The sequence below is a fragment of the Equus caballus genome, chromosome 5 (assembly GCF_041296265.1).
Source record: "Equus caballus isolate H_3958 breed thoroughbred chromosome 5, TB-T2T, whole genome shotgun sequence".
NCBI classification, from domain to species: Eukaryota; Metazoa; Chordata; class Mammalia; order Perissodactyla; family Equidae; genus Equus; species Equus caballus.
The window spans coordinates 45,600,386-45,612,561 of NC_091688.1; the positions used below are offsets into that span (position 1 = coordinate 45,600,386).

Below are 12,176 nucleotides of genomic sequence, written 5' to 3' on the forward strand. Positions count from 1 at the left end.
ATTTAAAAACCCACAGCCCTAGTCCTGTATTTCTTTTTTCAGATTTCTGATAACTTTGGGGAATTTAATGACTATTGTAATATCAAGCTCCATGAAATTTTTTACCTGTATAAACTTGTGTAACGACCACCCAGTAAAAGTGCCAACTTTTAAAATAGTACTCTTTTTAAAGAAAAGAAACATTCATCACAATATTATCCATAATAGCCACAGAGTGGAAAAAACCCAAGTGTCTATCTAAACTGATGAGTGGATAAACAAATGATCTGTCCATACAGTGGAATATTACTCAGCCATGAAAATGAATGAAGTACTTGATACAAGCTACAGCATGGGTAAACCTTTAAAACATTCTATTAAGTGAAAGAAGCCACAAAAGGCCACATATTGTGTGGCTCCATTTATATGAAATGTCCAGAATAGGCAAGCTCATAGAGACAGAAAGTAGATTAGTGGTTGCCAAGGCTGAGGGAGAGGAGAATGGTCAGTGACTGTCGATGGATATGGGTTTTTTCGGGGGGAGGGAAGTAATGGAAATGTTCTAGAATTAGTGAACATACATTTTTGGATAAATAGGTGACTAACAGATCAGATGACAAAATAGCTGTTGTTAGAAATGAGACACTTACTATTGGTTGAAAAGTTTTTCATTATAAAAAGAAATTTGATGGATAAACAATGTTGTGGAATGATGGACAAGCAGGTTTTGAAATGTCCATGTAGTAAAATAAACTTTAGTACATATGACGTTTTAATGAAAATATGTTGGAAAAATTTCAATATTTAGAAACCATATTTCTCAATTAGTAAATATGGATCTTGTAAAAGGGAAATGTTAAAAAAAAAAATCACCCTGAGTTATTTTCCACCCATTGATGTAAGAGTTTGAAGTGATTAGGGCAGGGATAAAAAGGATCGACATACTAGCAGGAACCATTTGCCCAGCCATTTGCTCATCTTTTAAAATATTTTTAAAGATGGCGATGAAGATGATGAAGATGAGGAGGAAGATGAAGCTGGTCCACCTGAAGGGTATGAAGAAGAGGAGGAGGAAGAAGAGGAGGATGAGGATGAGGATGAAGATGAAGCAGGCTCAGAATTGGGAGAGGGAGAAGAGGAAGTGGGCCTCTCATACTTGATGAAAGAAGAAATTCAGGTGAATAGACACTTCTTACATGCACTGAAAATTGATTATTTAGGCATAGGACTAAGTACAATAAAAAGTAAGTTGTGTAGACATCTCAGAGTTGTTTGTAACTTGTGGGTGTGCATGTGTCTGCCTGTCTTTTTTGCCACTGCCCCCCAGTTCATCCAGTATCCAGATAATCATAAACACCTAGTGATTTTATCTCCCAGGTATCTTTCAACTCCATTCTGCTCTCAGCGGCATGGTATGGTGGAAAAGTTTTACAGATGTTTCTGAGCCTCAGTTTCTGCATTTATAAAACAGATTATACAAGCCTCATAGGTTTGTTTTAGGGATTTAACAAGATAATTTGTATAAAGTATCTACTTGCTGGCAAGTTGTAGGCACTCAAGAAAACTTTCCTTTCCCCTTATTATGTCTTGCTTACACTTTTGTAGTAGCTTTCTAAATGGTCTCTCTGAGTACAGCGTCACCACTTACGTGTATCCTCCGCAGTGCTTGCCTGAGGAGTCTGCCTGCAAGTGCAATCCTAGCAACCAGCCTGCTAGAAACCCTTTAATGTTTCTCTGTTGCCACCAAGACTTACAAGGCCTTGTCTTGTGGAGCCCCTGCTTCCTTGTCTAGCTTCGTCTCCCTCAACGCCGAGTTAAGGGTCACATGAGGCTGTTTCTTGCCTGTCTGTGTAACATTGTTTCCTCTATTTGAAATGACTTTCTACCCATGTCCTCTGATGAGCTTTATTTTCTTTTCTCTGAGGTAAACATTAATACAATAAAGCATGTAAAGTGCACTGATTTTATGTACAAGTCCATGAAATTTTATATATGCATATACTTGTGTAACCACCACCCAAATCATGCCTCTTGAACCCTTATCTTTAAAAGCTCAACTCTGTATTGCCTCATTATTGAAGCTTTCTGTGATTTTTCGTAGACAATCACCCCTTCCTCTGTTACCTTTGAACCTGGATCAGGCTTCTGTTGCCTATAGATATGTTAGTAAAAACTTGTTTACTTGGCCACTGTGTACTAGATGGTGAGCTCCTTAAGGGGACAGCCATTCGTCTTTGTATCTCAGCATCGAGTACAGTGACAGGGACATGGTAGGCTCGTGGGAGATGGCAGTTGACTTGAAGAAATGATCTTTAGCCCCTTGGAGATTAGATAAGTTATTTGCTCCTAATGTTAAATTATTGAGTTTTGTTATCATAATTTGTAATTTAAAATAACTTTTTGTTATTAAAAGTAACATTTCTTATTTGACTAGACATTGTTAGTATTCTCGTTTGTTCTCCTCTTTTACATTGGTTAGATAGATAATATCATTGATTAATGATAATTTTCCTCTGGTACCATTGTAAATATGGAACTACTGTGGAAAAAATAGGACTTAAACTTGTTTGGGGCCTTAGTGAGTTAGGAGCTATACAATAATGAAGAATAGAACTTTAAATTTTTTTTTTTAAGATTATGATAGTTAACAACCTTGTGAAATTACAGTTGTACATCATTATTAGTCATGTTGTAGGTACTCCACTTCACCCCTAATGCCCTCCCCCACCCCCCTTTCTCCTGGTAACCACCGATCAGTAGAACTTTAAATATTTTAAGTATTCATAGAGAAGGGCAACCTGTTCAATTTACATCAGTGTACAGCTTGAATATTTTTCCCCTAAGTTATGACTAATTTATTTAGTAAAATAATACTCATGTTATTGTGCATTTGGCTTTTTATTTTCTCTGCCAGCAATTCCTCTTTAAGTCTAAATAGTATTAAGTAATTTAAAAATGACCTTCAGGGGCCAGCTCCACGGATCAGTGGTTAAGTTTGCACGCTCTGCTTCGGCTGCCCAGGGTTTTGCCGGTTCGGGTCCTGGGCGCAGACATGGCACTGCTCATCAGGCCACACTGAGGTGGCATCCCACATGCCACAACTAGAAGGACCCACGACTAAAATATACAGCTATGTACTGGGGGGATTTGGGGAGAAGAAGCAGGAAAAGAAAAAAAGATTAGCAACAGTTGTTAGCTCAGGTGCCAATCTTTAAAATAAATAAATAAATAATGACCTTTAGCTAACTGCAAATGTTTATGTTTATCGTTCCATTGGATATTGGGAAATATTAACTAAAAACAACGTAGTCAAGTATGGCGCAAAAATCTCTTAAGATAATACATAAAACATTAAGTCAATGTAGTACCTGGGTAGCAAGGGCCTTTTCAATCATTATGAGATAATTTGGATGGTTAAAAGGGAGTCTTGTTTTTAGAAGCTAAGAGCCAGGAGAAGCCTTAGAGACTATTGAGATTTAAAAGGAATTAGAGGGAAACAGAAATGGTATTTGACCAGCTATTTTTTGTTTGTGTCTTGTTTCTATTTCAGCTGATCTTCAGAGGTGAGAATTAATATGTATAAAGAAGGATTTTATGTATGTGTAGTATATTTCACTAAAAATGGGGATGGGGACTTTAGAAGAATTGGAAATTGTGGTGTCCTTGTACTATTTATAGTACAAATGAGGAAACATTTTATTTCCTACTAATTAAGAAAAGACAGTAGTCTTTATGGAACAAGTCTCTGGTGATCTAATAGATGATCTTTAAAGAAAAAAAAAGAGGGCTTAAAAACACAAATCAATTAATCTAATCATATTTTGTTTAAAACAAAATCCAGAGGAGTAATTAGCTTTTTAGACTTGGGCTTTTCTAAATTACCAAGGAGTAAATGTGATTAGTATCGCAAGTGTTTTTTAAAAATTTATAAATATTTAAATATCCTCATTTATCATTCCTTACAGATTTAAGATGTTTAAAATGTCTCATCTCTCTCTTTCTTCTTCCCTCCCCCCTTCCCTTCCCCTTTCCTCTTCCTTTCTTTTCTTTCCTTCTTTAGTTTAAGGCTGCAGGTTCTCTTGATTTTTAGTGTGGTTCTTTTTTGTACTATTTGCTGTCCCATCTGTTCCTTTTGCCCCTTGTGGCTTCGTGGTGGTCTGGTATGGAAAGCTTTATGGTGTTTGAACTGACTGTAAGAATGATTTCTGATATGTGTCATGCAGCTTAGTTTCTCAGGAGCTTCTAGCTAAATGCTGGAAAATTAGGTTGTTTAGTGTTTCTAGACACAAATGGGACTATGGATACCGTGAAAAGGGTGGTTTGTCCAAGTTTTCCCTAACTATCCAGCAGTTCTTGACATTTGCCAGTTAAAGTGTTTTTAAGGCCTCTGAGTAGCCAAAATATAAGTAACAAAAGACGTTTTCTTTGTAGTGGAGTGTTATTATTCTAAACCTATTTTCTTGTTTATATTCAGTCCTCTGATAAGCTTGTTGATCTATTTTCTGAATCCATGGCAGATTAAAATTGACATAGTAACTGACTGCGAAAGAGCAGGCATAAAAACTAGGGAGACACTAACTCAGTGTAGAGGCGAGGGTTTTAAAAAGGAGAAAACCATCCTACTGATACTAATGGGCTCTGAGGGAATTGGCATATTCTAATTAGTAGAATGCTCACGATCAGAATGGTGACTATGATAGCTCAGCAAAAAGGTTTGCTAGGTTTACATAAACTGGTAGAAGAGTATGCAGTGCACTTGAGAGATTTGTATCCCAATTGGCTAAAGTAAAAAAAACGGTCGTGATGTTTCAAGGCTGTGTTTAAACCTTAACTATCCAGATCAACTCATTCCACGAAAGTTGTAGATCAAGTTTTATTGTGATTTTTATTGATAGTTGCTATTTTGACATACAGATTTTTAGACGTAGAAGGAATTTACAGATCTTTCTAGATAGATACTTTCTTTTATTGATTGGAAAACTGAGGTCCAGAGGAATTGACTTATTCAACACATATGAGTGTGTTAGGGGTAGGATTCAGGTAATTCCTTCTTTAATCTATAAAATAGGAGACTATCTTTGAAATAGTCAAAAGTTACCCTGTTTGGGGCCAGCCCCATGGCCAAGTGGTTAAATTCGTGTGCTCCGCTTCCATGGCCCAGGGTTTCACCGGTTTGGGTCCTGGGCGTGGACATGGCACTGCTCATCAGCCCATGTTGAAGTGGCATCCCACATGCCACAACTAGAAGGACCCACAACTAAAAATATACAACTGTGTACCAGGAGGATTTCAGGAGAAGAAGCGAAAAAAAAAAAAAAGATTGGCAACAGTTGTTAGCTCAGGTGCCAATCTTTAAAAAAAAAAAAGTTACCCTGTCCATTATAGTAGCCACTGGGCACATTTGGCTATTTAAATTAAATAAAATGAAAAGTTTAGTTTCTCATTTGCACGTGTGGCATTTCAAATGCTCAGTAGCCACATATGGCTAGTGGGTACTGTATTGGACAGCACAGATATAGAACACTTCCACTGTTGCAGAAAGTTCTTTTGAACAGTGCTGCTCTAAAACATAACTTATTTTCAGAAAGAAATGAGATTTAGTTGGGTTTTTGAAAAGAACCTATATACTTTAGGCAGAGGCTGTCAGAACACAGAATAACCATAGTTTGTTTGCTCATGTTGGAATGTATTTTATCAAACAGTGAAAAATCTGTGTCATGGCTTATTTATTCTCAAACTGAATATTTGAATTTCAAGGATGAAGAAGATGATGATGACTATGTTGAAGAAGGGGAAGAAGAAGAAGAAGAGGGTGAGTTACATTAACCATAAAACAATTCTTAAAGTGACAGCTGTTATTTATGGACTTTAAAGAATGAGTCTATAATTCAAATGATTACTGGTCTCTGATTTTGGTAACATATAGAATGCCTTAAAAGGTATAAAGCCTTTTTTTTTTTTGAGGAAGATTAGCCTTGAGCTAACTACTGCCAATCCTCCTCTTTTTGCTGAGGAAGACTGGCCCTCAGCTAACATCCGTGCCCATCTTCCTCTACTTTATATGTGGGATACCTGCCACAGCATGGCTTTTGCCAAGTGGTGCCATGTCTGCACCTGGGATCCAAACCGGCGAGCCCCGGGTCGCCAAATTTAACCGCTGCGCCACTGGGCCAGCCCCAATAAAACCTTTTTTAAAGGATAATTCTGTAAGGGTATTCATTAATTCCATTAAAAAAAAACAACAGCTTCTAACATTTAGTTTCAAAACAAGAATGAAGAGATAATGGAAACTTGGGCTCAATTTATTATTTTTTCAGTCTTTTATTTTGGAGAGGGTGAAGCCTTATCTATAAGAGAAGAATACCTGAACTCCATATCATGCCCTTTTTAGATTTCCTCTCTGGTATTCTTTACTTAGGTCTTTCAAAATAAATATAAAAATTCAATAATAATTCCGTTAGTATCAAGCCCTTACTTTCTTGATCTGTACTTCATGATTTGGCCACAAGGGTGCATAGCAAGCTGTCATTATTTATGGATTTCTGAGTCTATTAAGTCTGTTCAATACATGAAATTGAAAGAAATTCAGAGAGGGAACTTAACCTATAATTTTCTTATGCCGTTAACTTTTCACTAAGATAGATTCAAAGCTTTGTAACTTAAATTCATCCATTTGTTAAAATTAAGTATTTTACAATTTTCCTTTCACTGTTCTTTCAGAAGAAGAAGGTCTTCGAGGGGAAAAGAGGAAACGAGATGCTGAAGATGATGGAGAGGAAGAAGATGACTAGATCATTCTAAGACCAGATTCCCTAATGTTCCTGGGTGTGCAATAGAGTGATCACATCTTTGTTTCTTCATGTATGATAGCTGTCCCTACAGAAGATAATGTGTTACTTTTTATAGGAAAAGTGTGGTTTTACTATTTTTGCCTTATCATTCCAATAAGATTTACTAGTCTGTTAATGATCATATTGTATGTAGAGAAAAATTTTCATTTTGACCCATTGTGAAATTCCCTAGCAGTTTATTTAGAATCTTAATTTTTCTAATTGAAGCTCACTGTATTAGTCATTTTTAGCCCATAATTAAAACATGATCACTTTTGCACAGGCGTAGCATGGTGCATTTAATTCATAAGGTTTTAAAGTTATTTATAAATTAACTGAAATCACAGTCAGCTGGAATATGAAATGAAAATAGTTTCTTGAATGGTAGGTTGGTTATTTTTTTAGAGCTAACTCAGAGATCTTTAGTTTGAAGGGAATTAATTTTTTTTTTGGCTAAGGGTATTTGGGTGCTTTTTTGTCCTATGAGTAGCTTGGAAAGTAGGAGCAGAATAGTAAAGGTTCTATTCAGCGGTATAATTCATGGCTTTGGTGAAGGCTGCAGGAACCTTCTAAGCGAGGTGACTAAGATTCTATTTTTGAAGGAAAAGTTGCTTACGCTAAGTCCAGAGACATGCGGGTGAGCCCTTTTTGCTTCAGGCTGAAGATCATGATATGCTAATGGTTGTTTGTTTTGTTTGTTTTGTTTTTAAGTGTGCATTCTTCGTTCTCCTCTCAGCAAGTCCTCTATGATCGCCTTCTTTCTTGTTTCACACCCCTCCCTCTATCTCAAAAAAAAGTTGGGAAACTTAGGGACACCCAGGAAAACCTTCAGTCATACCTCAACCACCTTTTCAGACCTGTCTCAGTTTTAAACAAGCTTAGTGAAAGAAATTGAGTATTTTCTGAGATACGAATATCCTTATCAATCGTTTTATTCAACAGGCTCTGCTTACTGTAAATCTTTCTTGGTTGACAAGATGTACAGGCTGTATTAGTAGGATGAAAAAAGAAAAGCATCAGAGGAGGCTTTTGGAAGCAGCATTAGTGTTCCTCAAAAGTCAGAACAATTATCTGTTGATAATTAATGAGACATTCAAGTCAAATTTTTAAGTTGGCTTCCCAAATGATTTAGATACCACTCTGCAAAGTATTTTTAATTTTTCTGAGTAGAACCTTCAATTATTCTTCCTGTAGTTTTAAAGCATTACCAGATAGAGCATTAACTGGGATATACAGGGCAGTTGGAAAAATATTTGAAACTAAATCAGTATTAAAATTAAGATTTGTTTTCAAGTGGATATCCATTAAAGATAGAAAAATATTTGGGATAAGTGTGAGTGTGTTTCCTTATATGGCTACTAAATATCTTATGAATAGACAAGTACAGCTCCCTTTCTGTTGTGGAGGCTCCATGTCCGAGGCAGTTCCTTTTTAATCTCAAATATAAGTACCTAAAATTTTTTCCCCTTTGTTTTGAATATTTGTAAATTTTTTTAAAGTTAGTGTCAACAAATTAATTGGAGTTGCACTTCTCTGCTGGGACACATTTGAATTACTGAGTCTAGCACTGCTTCTTTAGTCTAAAATGTATGACTTGGGATTTTAAAGTAAAAATTATGAAGTTATTTGTGGATAAACTAACAAAGTTGCACAACTGACTGAAATAAAACTCTGGGGATAAGTTTAGCGGGGGGATTGGAATCTCCAAAAAGCTAGCATTTTATTCCTTTTTAACAATTGAAATGCCCTATTTTAGTCCCTGAGAATTCTCATCGCATAGTATGCCAGATTATAAAATACTTATTTTTAAAATTAAATCTATATATTGACTTTCTTATCAATCATCTTATTGTGCAATCAAAATTAGATTTCTTTGTTTTGAAAACAACACTTAGAGCCTCCAAATAACTTTTTAAGACTTATTTAGCTTTGTGGGTGGTATTTTCATGCAAATAAGTAAGGGTGGGTTTTATATTTTGTAGAAGTTTTTGGTCCTATTTTAATGCTCTTTGTATGGCAGTATGTACATAGTGTGTTAAATTCCTCAAAACTCTCCTTAAAAAACTTTGAAGTTAATACTTTTGTGCAACTGTGTTTTGAATAAAGCCATGACAGTGTTAAAAACAAACAAAAAAATGCAGTACTCCTGATTTATTCTTTTATTGTTTCTGACTATTCCGTTTTTTTCTGTGACTGCTGTAACTTAACGTTTTTGAAACCGAATTGCTTCAAATAAATTGAAGATTTGTTGTTAATGATTAGTTTCAGTGTATGATGTTGACTTTTTGAACCCCACCCTTGGGGGCTTTGGAGGTCTTTTTAAAAACCGAGAAACAGCTTGAAAGTGAACTCATTCAAACACTTGGATGTGATATGAGGCATTACAGTTTAATACTTTAACTCATCATCTAACTTATTAACTTTTTTCCCCAAGAAGCAGAAAAAATTCTGAATTCCCTTGATTTTCCTTTTGGAGTTGCAAATTGAGCCAGTACTTTTTGTATTTTGATTTGAAGTAATAACTTTGTTACCTACAGTTCAGGTAACTGTTTCTAGTTAACTAAAGTGATTATAAACCATTTGTACACCAATAGTTTTCTAAAATGAGTCCAAAATCTCCATTTATACTGTGTAATATTTATCTTCAGAATCCTTAGATAATATAAATACAAACATACATAATTGTTCATGTTTACCTTGAGTAAATCAAACCTGAACCAAACTGCTTTTTTCTGCTCTTTTGGTTTTCCTGTGATAAGTGATTTTTAAAATGTTTTGTTTGTAGAAAACTCTGGAATGTATTTTATAAAGTCAAGGCACAAATATAATAAGTAATGCTTTTATGGTTGCTTTACAGGTTAATATTGAGAAGGTCTTTTAATTATAGAACTCTGCTTCCTGAGAGGTGGGAAATATTGAAGTATATTTCAACCACAGGAATTGTTTATTGAAATCAGTTTGGTATTTTTTTGTTTTACATCTTTAAAAAATTCAAAGCCTGGGGGCTGGCCCAGTGGTGCAGCGGTTAAGTGCGCATGTTCCGCTTCAGCAGCCCAGGGTTCGCAGGTTTGGATCCCTAGTGCGGACATGGCACTGCTTGGCAAGCCATGCTGTGGCGGGTGTCCCACATATAAAATAGAGGAAGATGGGCACGGATGTTAGCTCAGGACCAGTCTTCCTCAGCAAAAAGAGGAGGATTGGCACAGATGTTAGCTCAGGGCTAATCTTCCTCAAAAAAAAAAAAAACGAAAAACACCAATTCAAAGCTTTGTCCCTCTTGGTTAAAGAAAATGGTAGAGCTACACTAAAAGTTTTTGGTAGAGGTGTTAGATAATGAAGCAATTCTGTGAGATTGTGATTCAAAACACTTTTAAGCATTTCTTTTCTGTATTTTAAAGAAGAGGCATTGGAACATGTGACATTTATTCTTGAGTTGCTGAAAATGTCCCCTCTGTTGTTCCTAGTACTGGATGCAATGACATTCTGCAGCTGTTGCTTAATAATAGCATTCTACTACTGCATTCCTTTTTCATGTACTAATCAGTTTAAGATGTGAGAATTAGCTTGGGTAAGTTGGCCTGGGGCAGCTACTGTGTCACTAGTCTACTGAGCAGCCCTAACTTGAAGGAGAACAGGTTATACCACAGAATGAAAATTACAAAATGAGTTAATCTCCAGGAGAACCTTTAAAAAGACTTTATATACTGGTAAAATACTTTGATTTCATACGAATTTAGCCACTTTTTTGGGTGGTAAGACCCTGAGCAGGGTTATCACATAATAGCAATTCTGATTAAAAAAGAATCAGAAGCAAATACGACTTTTTTTCAATTTTATTAATATTTAAAAATAATTTAAATTTTTGTTAAGGTATCATTTGGACCTGGTTACTTATAAAATGGACACATCCAGATCACTGGTCAATATTGACATAGGCCATGAAAGAGGCACATAGCAGTGGTGAAAACAACCCATTCTAGCTGTTCAGGAAGGAACTTTGACATTGTAAACACTTGCCTATTTTCTCTGATTTTCCTGTTAAATACTCAGACTGCACCACTCACAGATGAAGGCCATGATCTGTGCCCTTCACCTTAGTTGTGACTTTTCCTGGATGGACTCAGTCCACAGCCCCAGAATTAGCTCTCAGAGGCTACCGGTTTCTCCACTTGGAGGTATTTTCTCCCAGAACCCTCTTCTCTTGGCACCGAGAAGCCGGCAAAAGGGTGCACAGTGGAGCTCAGTGTCATTTATACAGACAGCTGTGACTGAGGAATACTGGGGTTGGTAGAAGAATCTCTAAGTATAATGGAAAGAATTGCAGTTGAAGCAACTGTACTTCTTAAGAACCAATGACAGCAGCACCAGAGGAAACCAGCGTCTGCAAGGGTAGTAGCAATTACCGCCACGCTGCAACTCTGGCAGAGAAGCCAGCACAAGTCCAGAGCTTTTAGTCGTGCACCTCTCCCTCCCACCCCGCGTTTTCTGAGACTATTTGGAGTTAAGAACAAACTCATTTCCGCAGTATTGAGGATTTATTATTTGTAGGACATGAGTGAAACTTTCTGAATAGAATTCCAGGTGACAGGTCTTATATTTACCAAGCTATCTATATTGGGATATGTGGAGGGAAATTTCCTTTTTTATTGTTTTGATGGATTTGGCATTTTATCCTTTTGCACTGTTTGATTCCCCACTGCTAAGGTTCCTGGACTGTAGCAGGCAGGACATGAAGGATTAGAACTCTAGAACTCAGCCTCATCTATTTTGCTTTTACCCTACTCCCTTCTCACTTCAAGGACTCCAGCCTTAAGACTGAGTTTCTTTCAGGCCTTGTTTCCCATCACACTCCTCTAGGGCGAGCCAACCACATCGGGCAGTAGTCTCATCCCAGCATCACTACTTCAGATTCTTGATAGAAGGCTTGAAGAAACAGATCTGGAGATTTTACTTAAATGCTTACAGTGAAATAGTGATCTCCTGAGGTACGTTTTTGAGGTAAGTTATCTGTCATAGTCCTATGGGACATTTGCCTCTTTAAAATTTTACCTTAATTTCCCTAATCCTGAACCCCTGAGATAAAGTAGTTTTTCCTTTTCTAGGGTACTATTTTATTTTGGATTTTTTTTTTTTGAGTTAATGATAGGTTACAATATTGTGAAATTTCAGTTGTACATTAATGTTTGTCATTCGTGTTGTAGGTGCACCACTTCACCCTTTGTGCCCACCCCCCATCCCACCTTTCCCCTGGTATCCACTAAACTGTTCTTAGTCCATAATTTTAAATTCCTCATATGAGTGGAGTCATACACAGATTATCCTTCTCTCACTGGCTTATTTCACTTAACATAATTCCCTCAAGGTCCA

At 36.5% G+C, this 12,176-nt stretch overlaps 1 protein-coding gene across 4 annotated transcripts in view; it reads left to right on the plus strand.

Annotated features, from left to right (window-relative positions):
• Nucleotides 1–9,064, plus strand: part of ANP32E (acidic nuclear phosphoprotein 32 family member E) — a 33,029-nt gene extending 23,965 nt beyond the window's left edge. For all 4 annotated transcript variants that reach the window (XM_070268331.1, XM_001917235.5, XM_014739943.3 and 1 more), the window contains exons 5-7: nt 978–1,156; nt 5,737–5,791; nt 6,700–9,064. In XM_070268331.1, the coding sequence (XP_070124432.1) occupies nt 978–1,156; nt 5,737–5,791; nt 6,700–6,770 (305 nt within the window). In that variant the 3' untranslated portion in view covers nt 6,771–9,064. The remainder of the gene's footprint in view (nt 1–977; nt 1,157–5,736; nt 5,792–6,699) is intronic.
• Nucleotides 9,065–12,176: the final 3,112 nt, after the last annotated feature.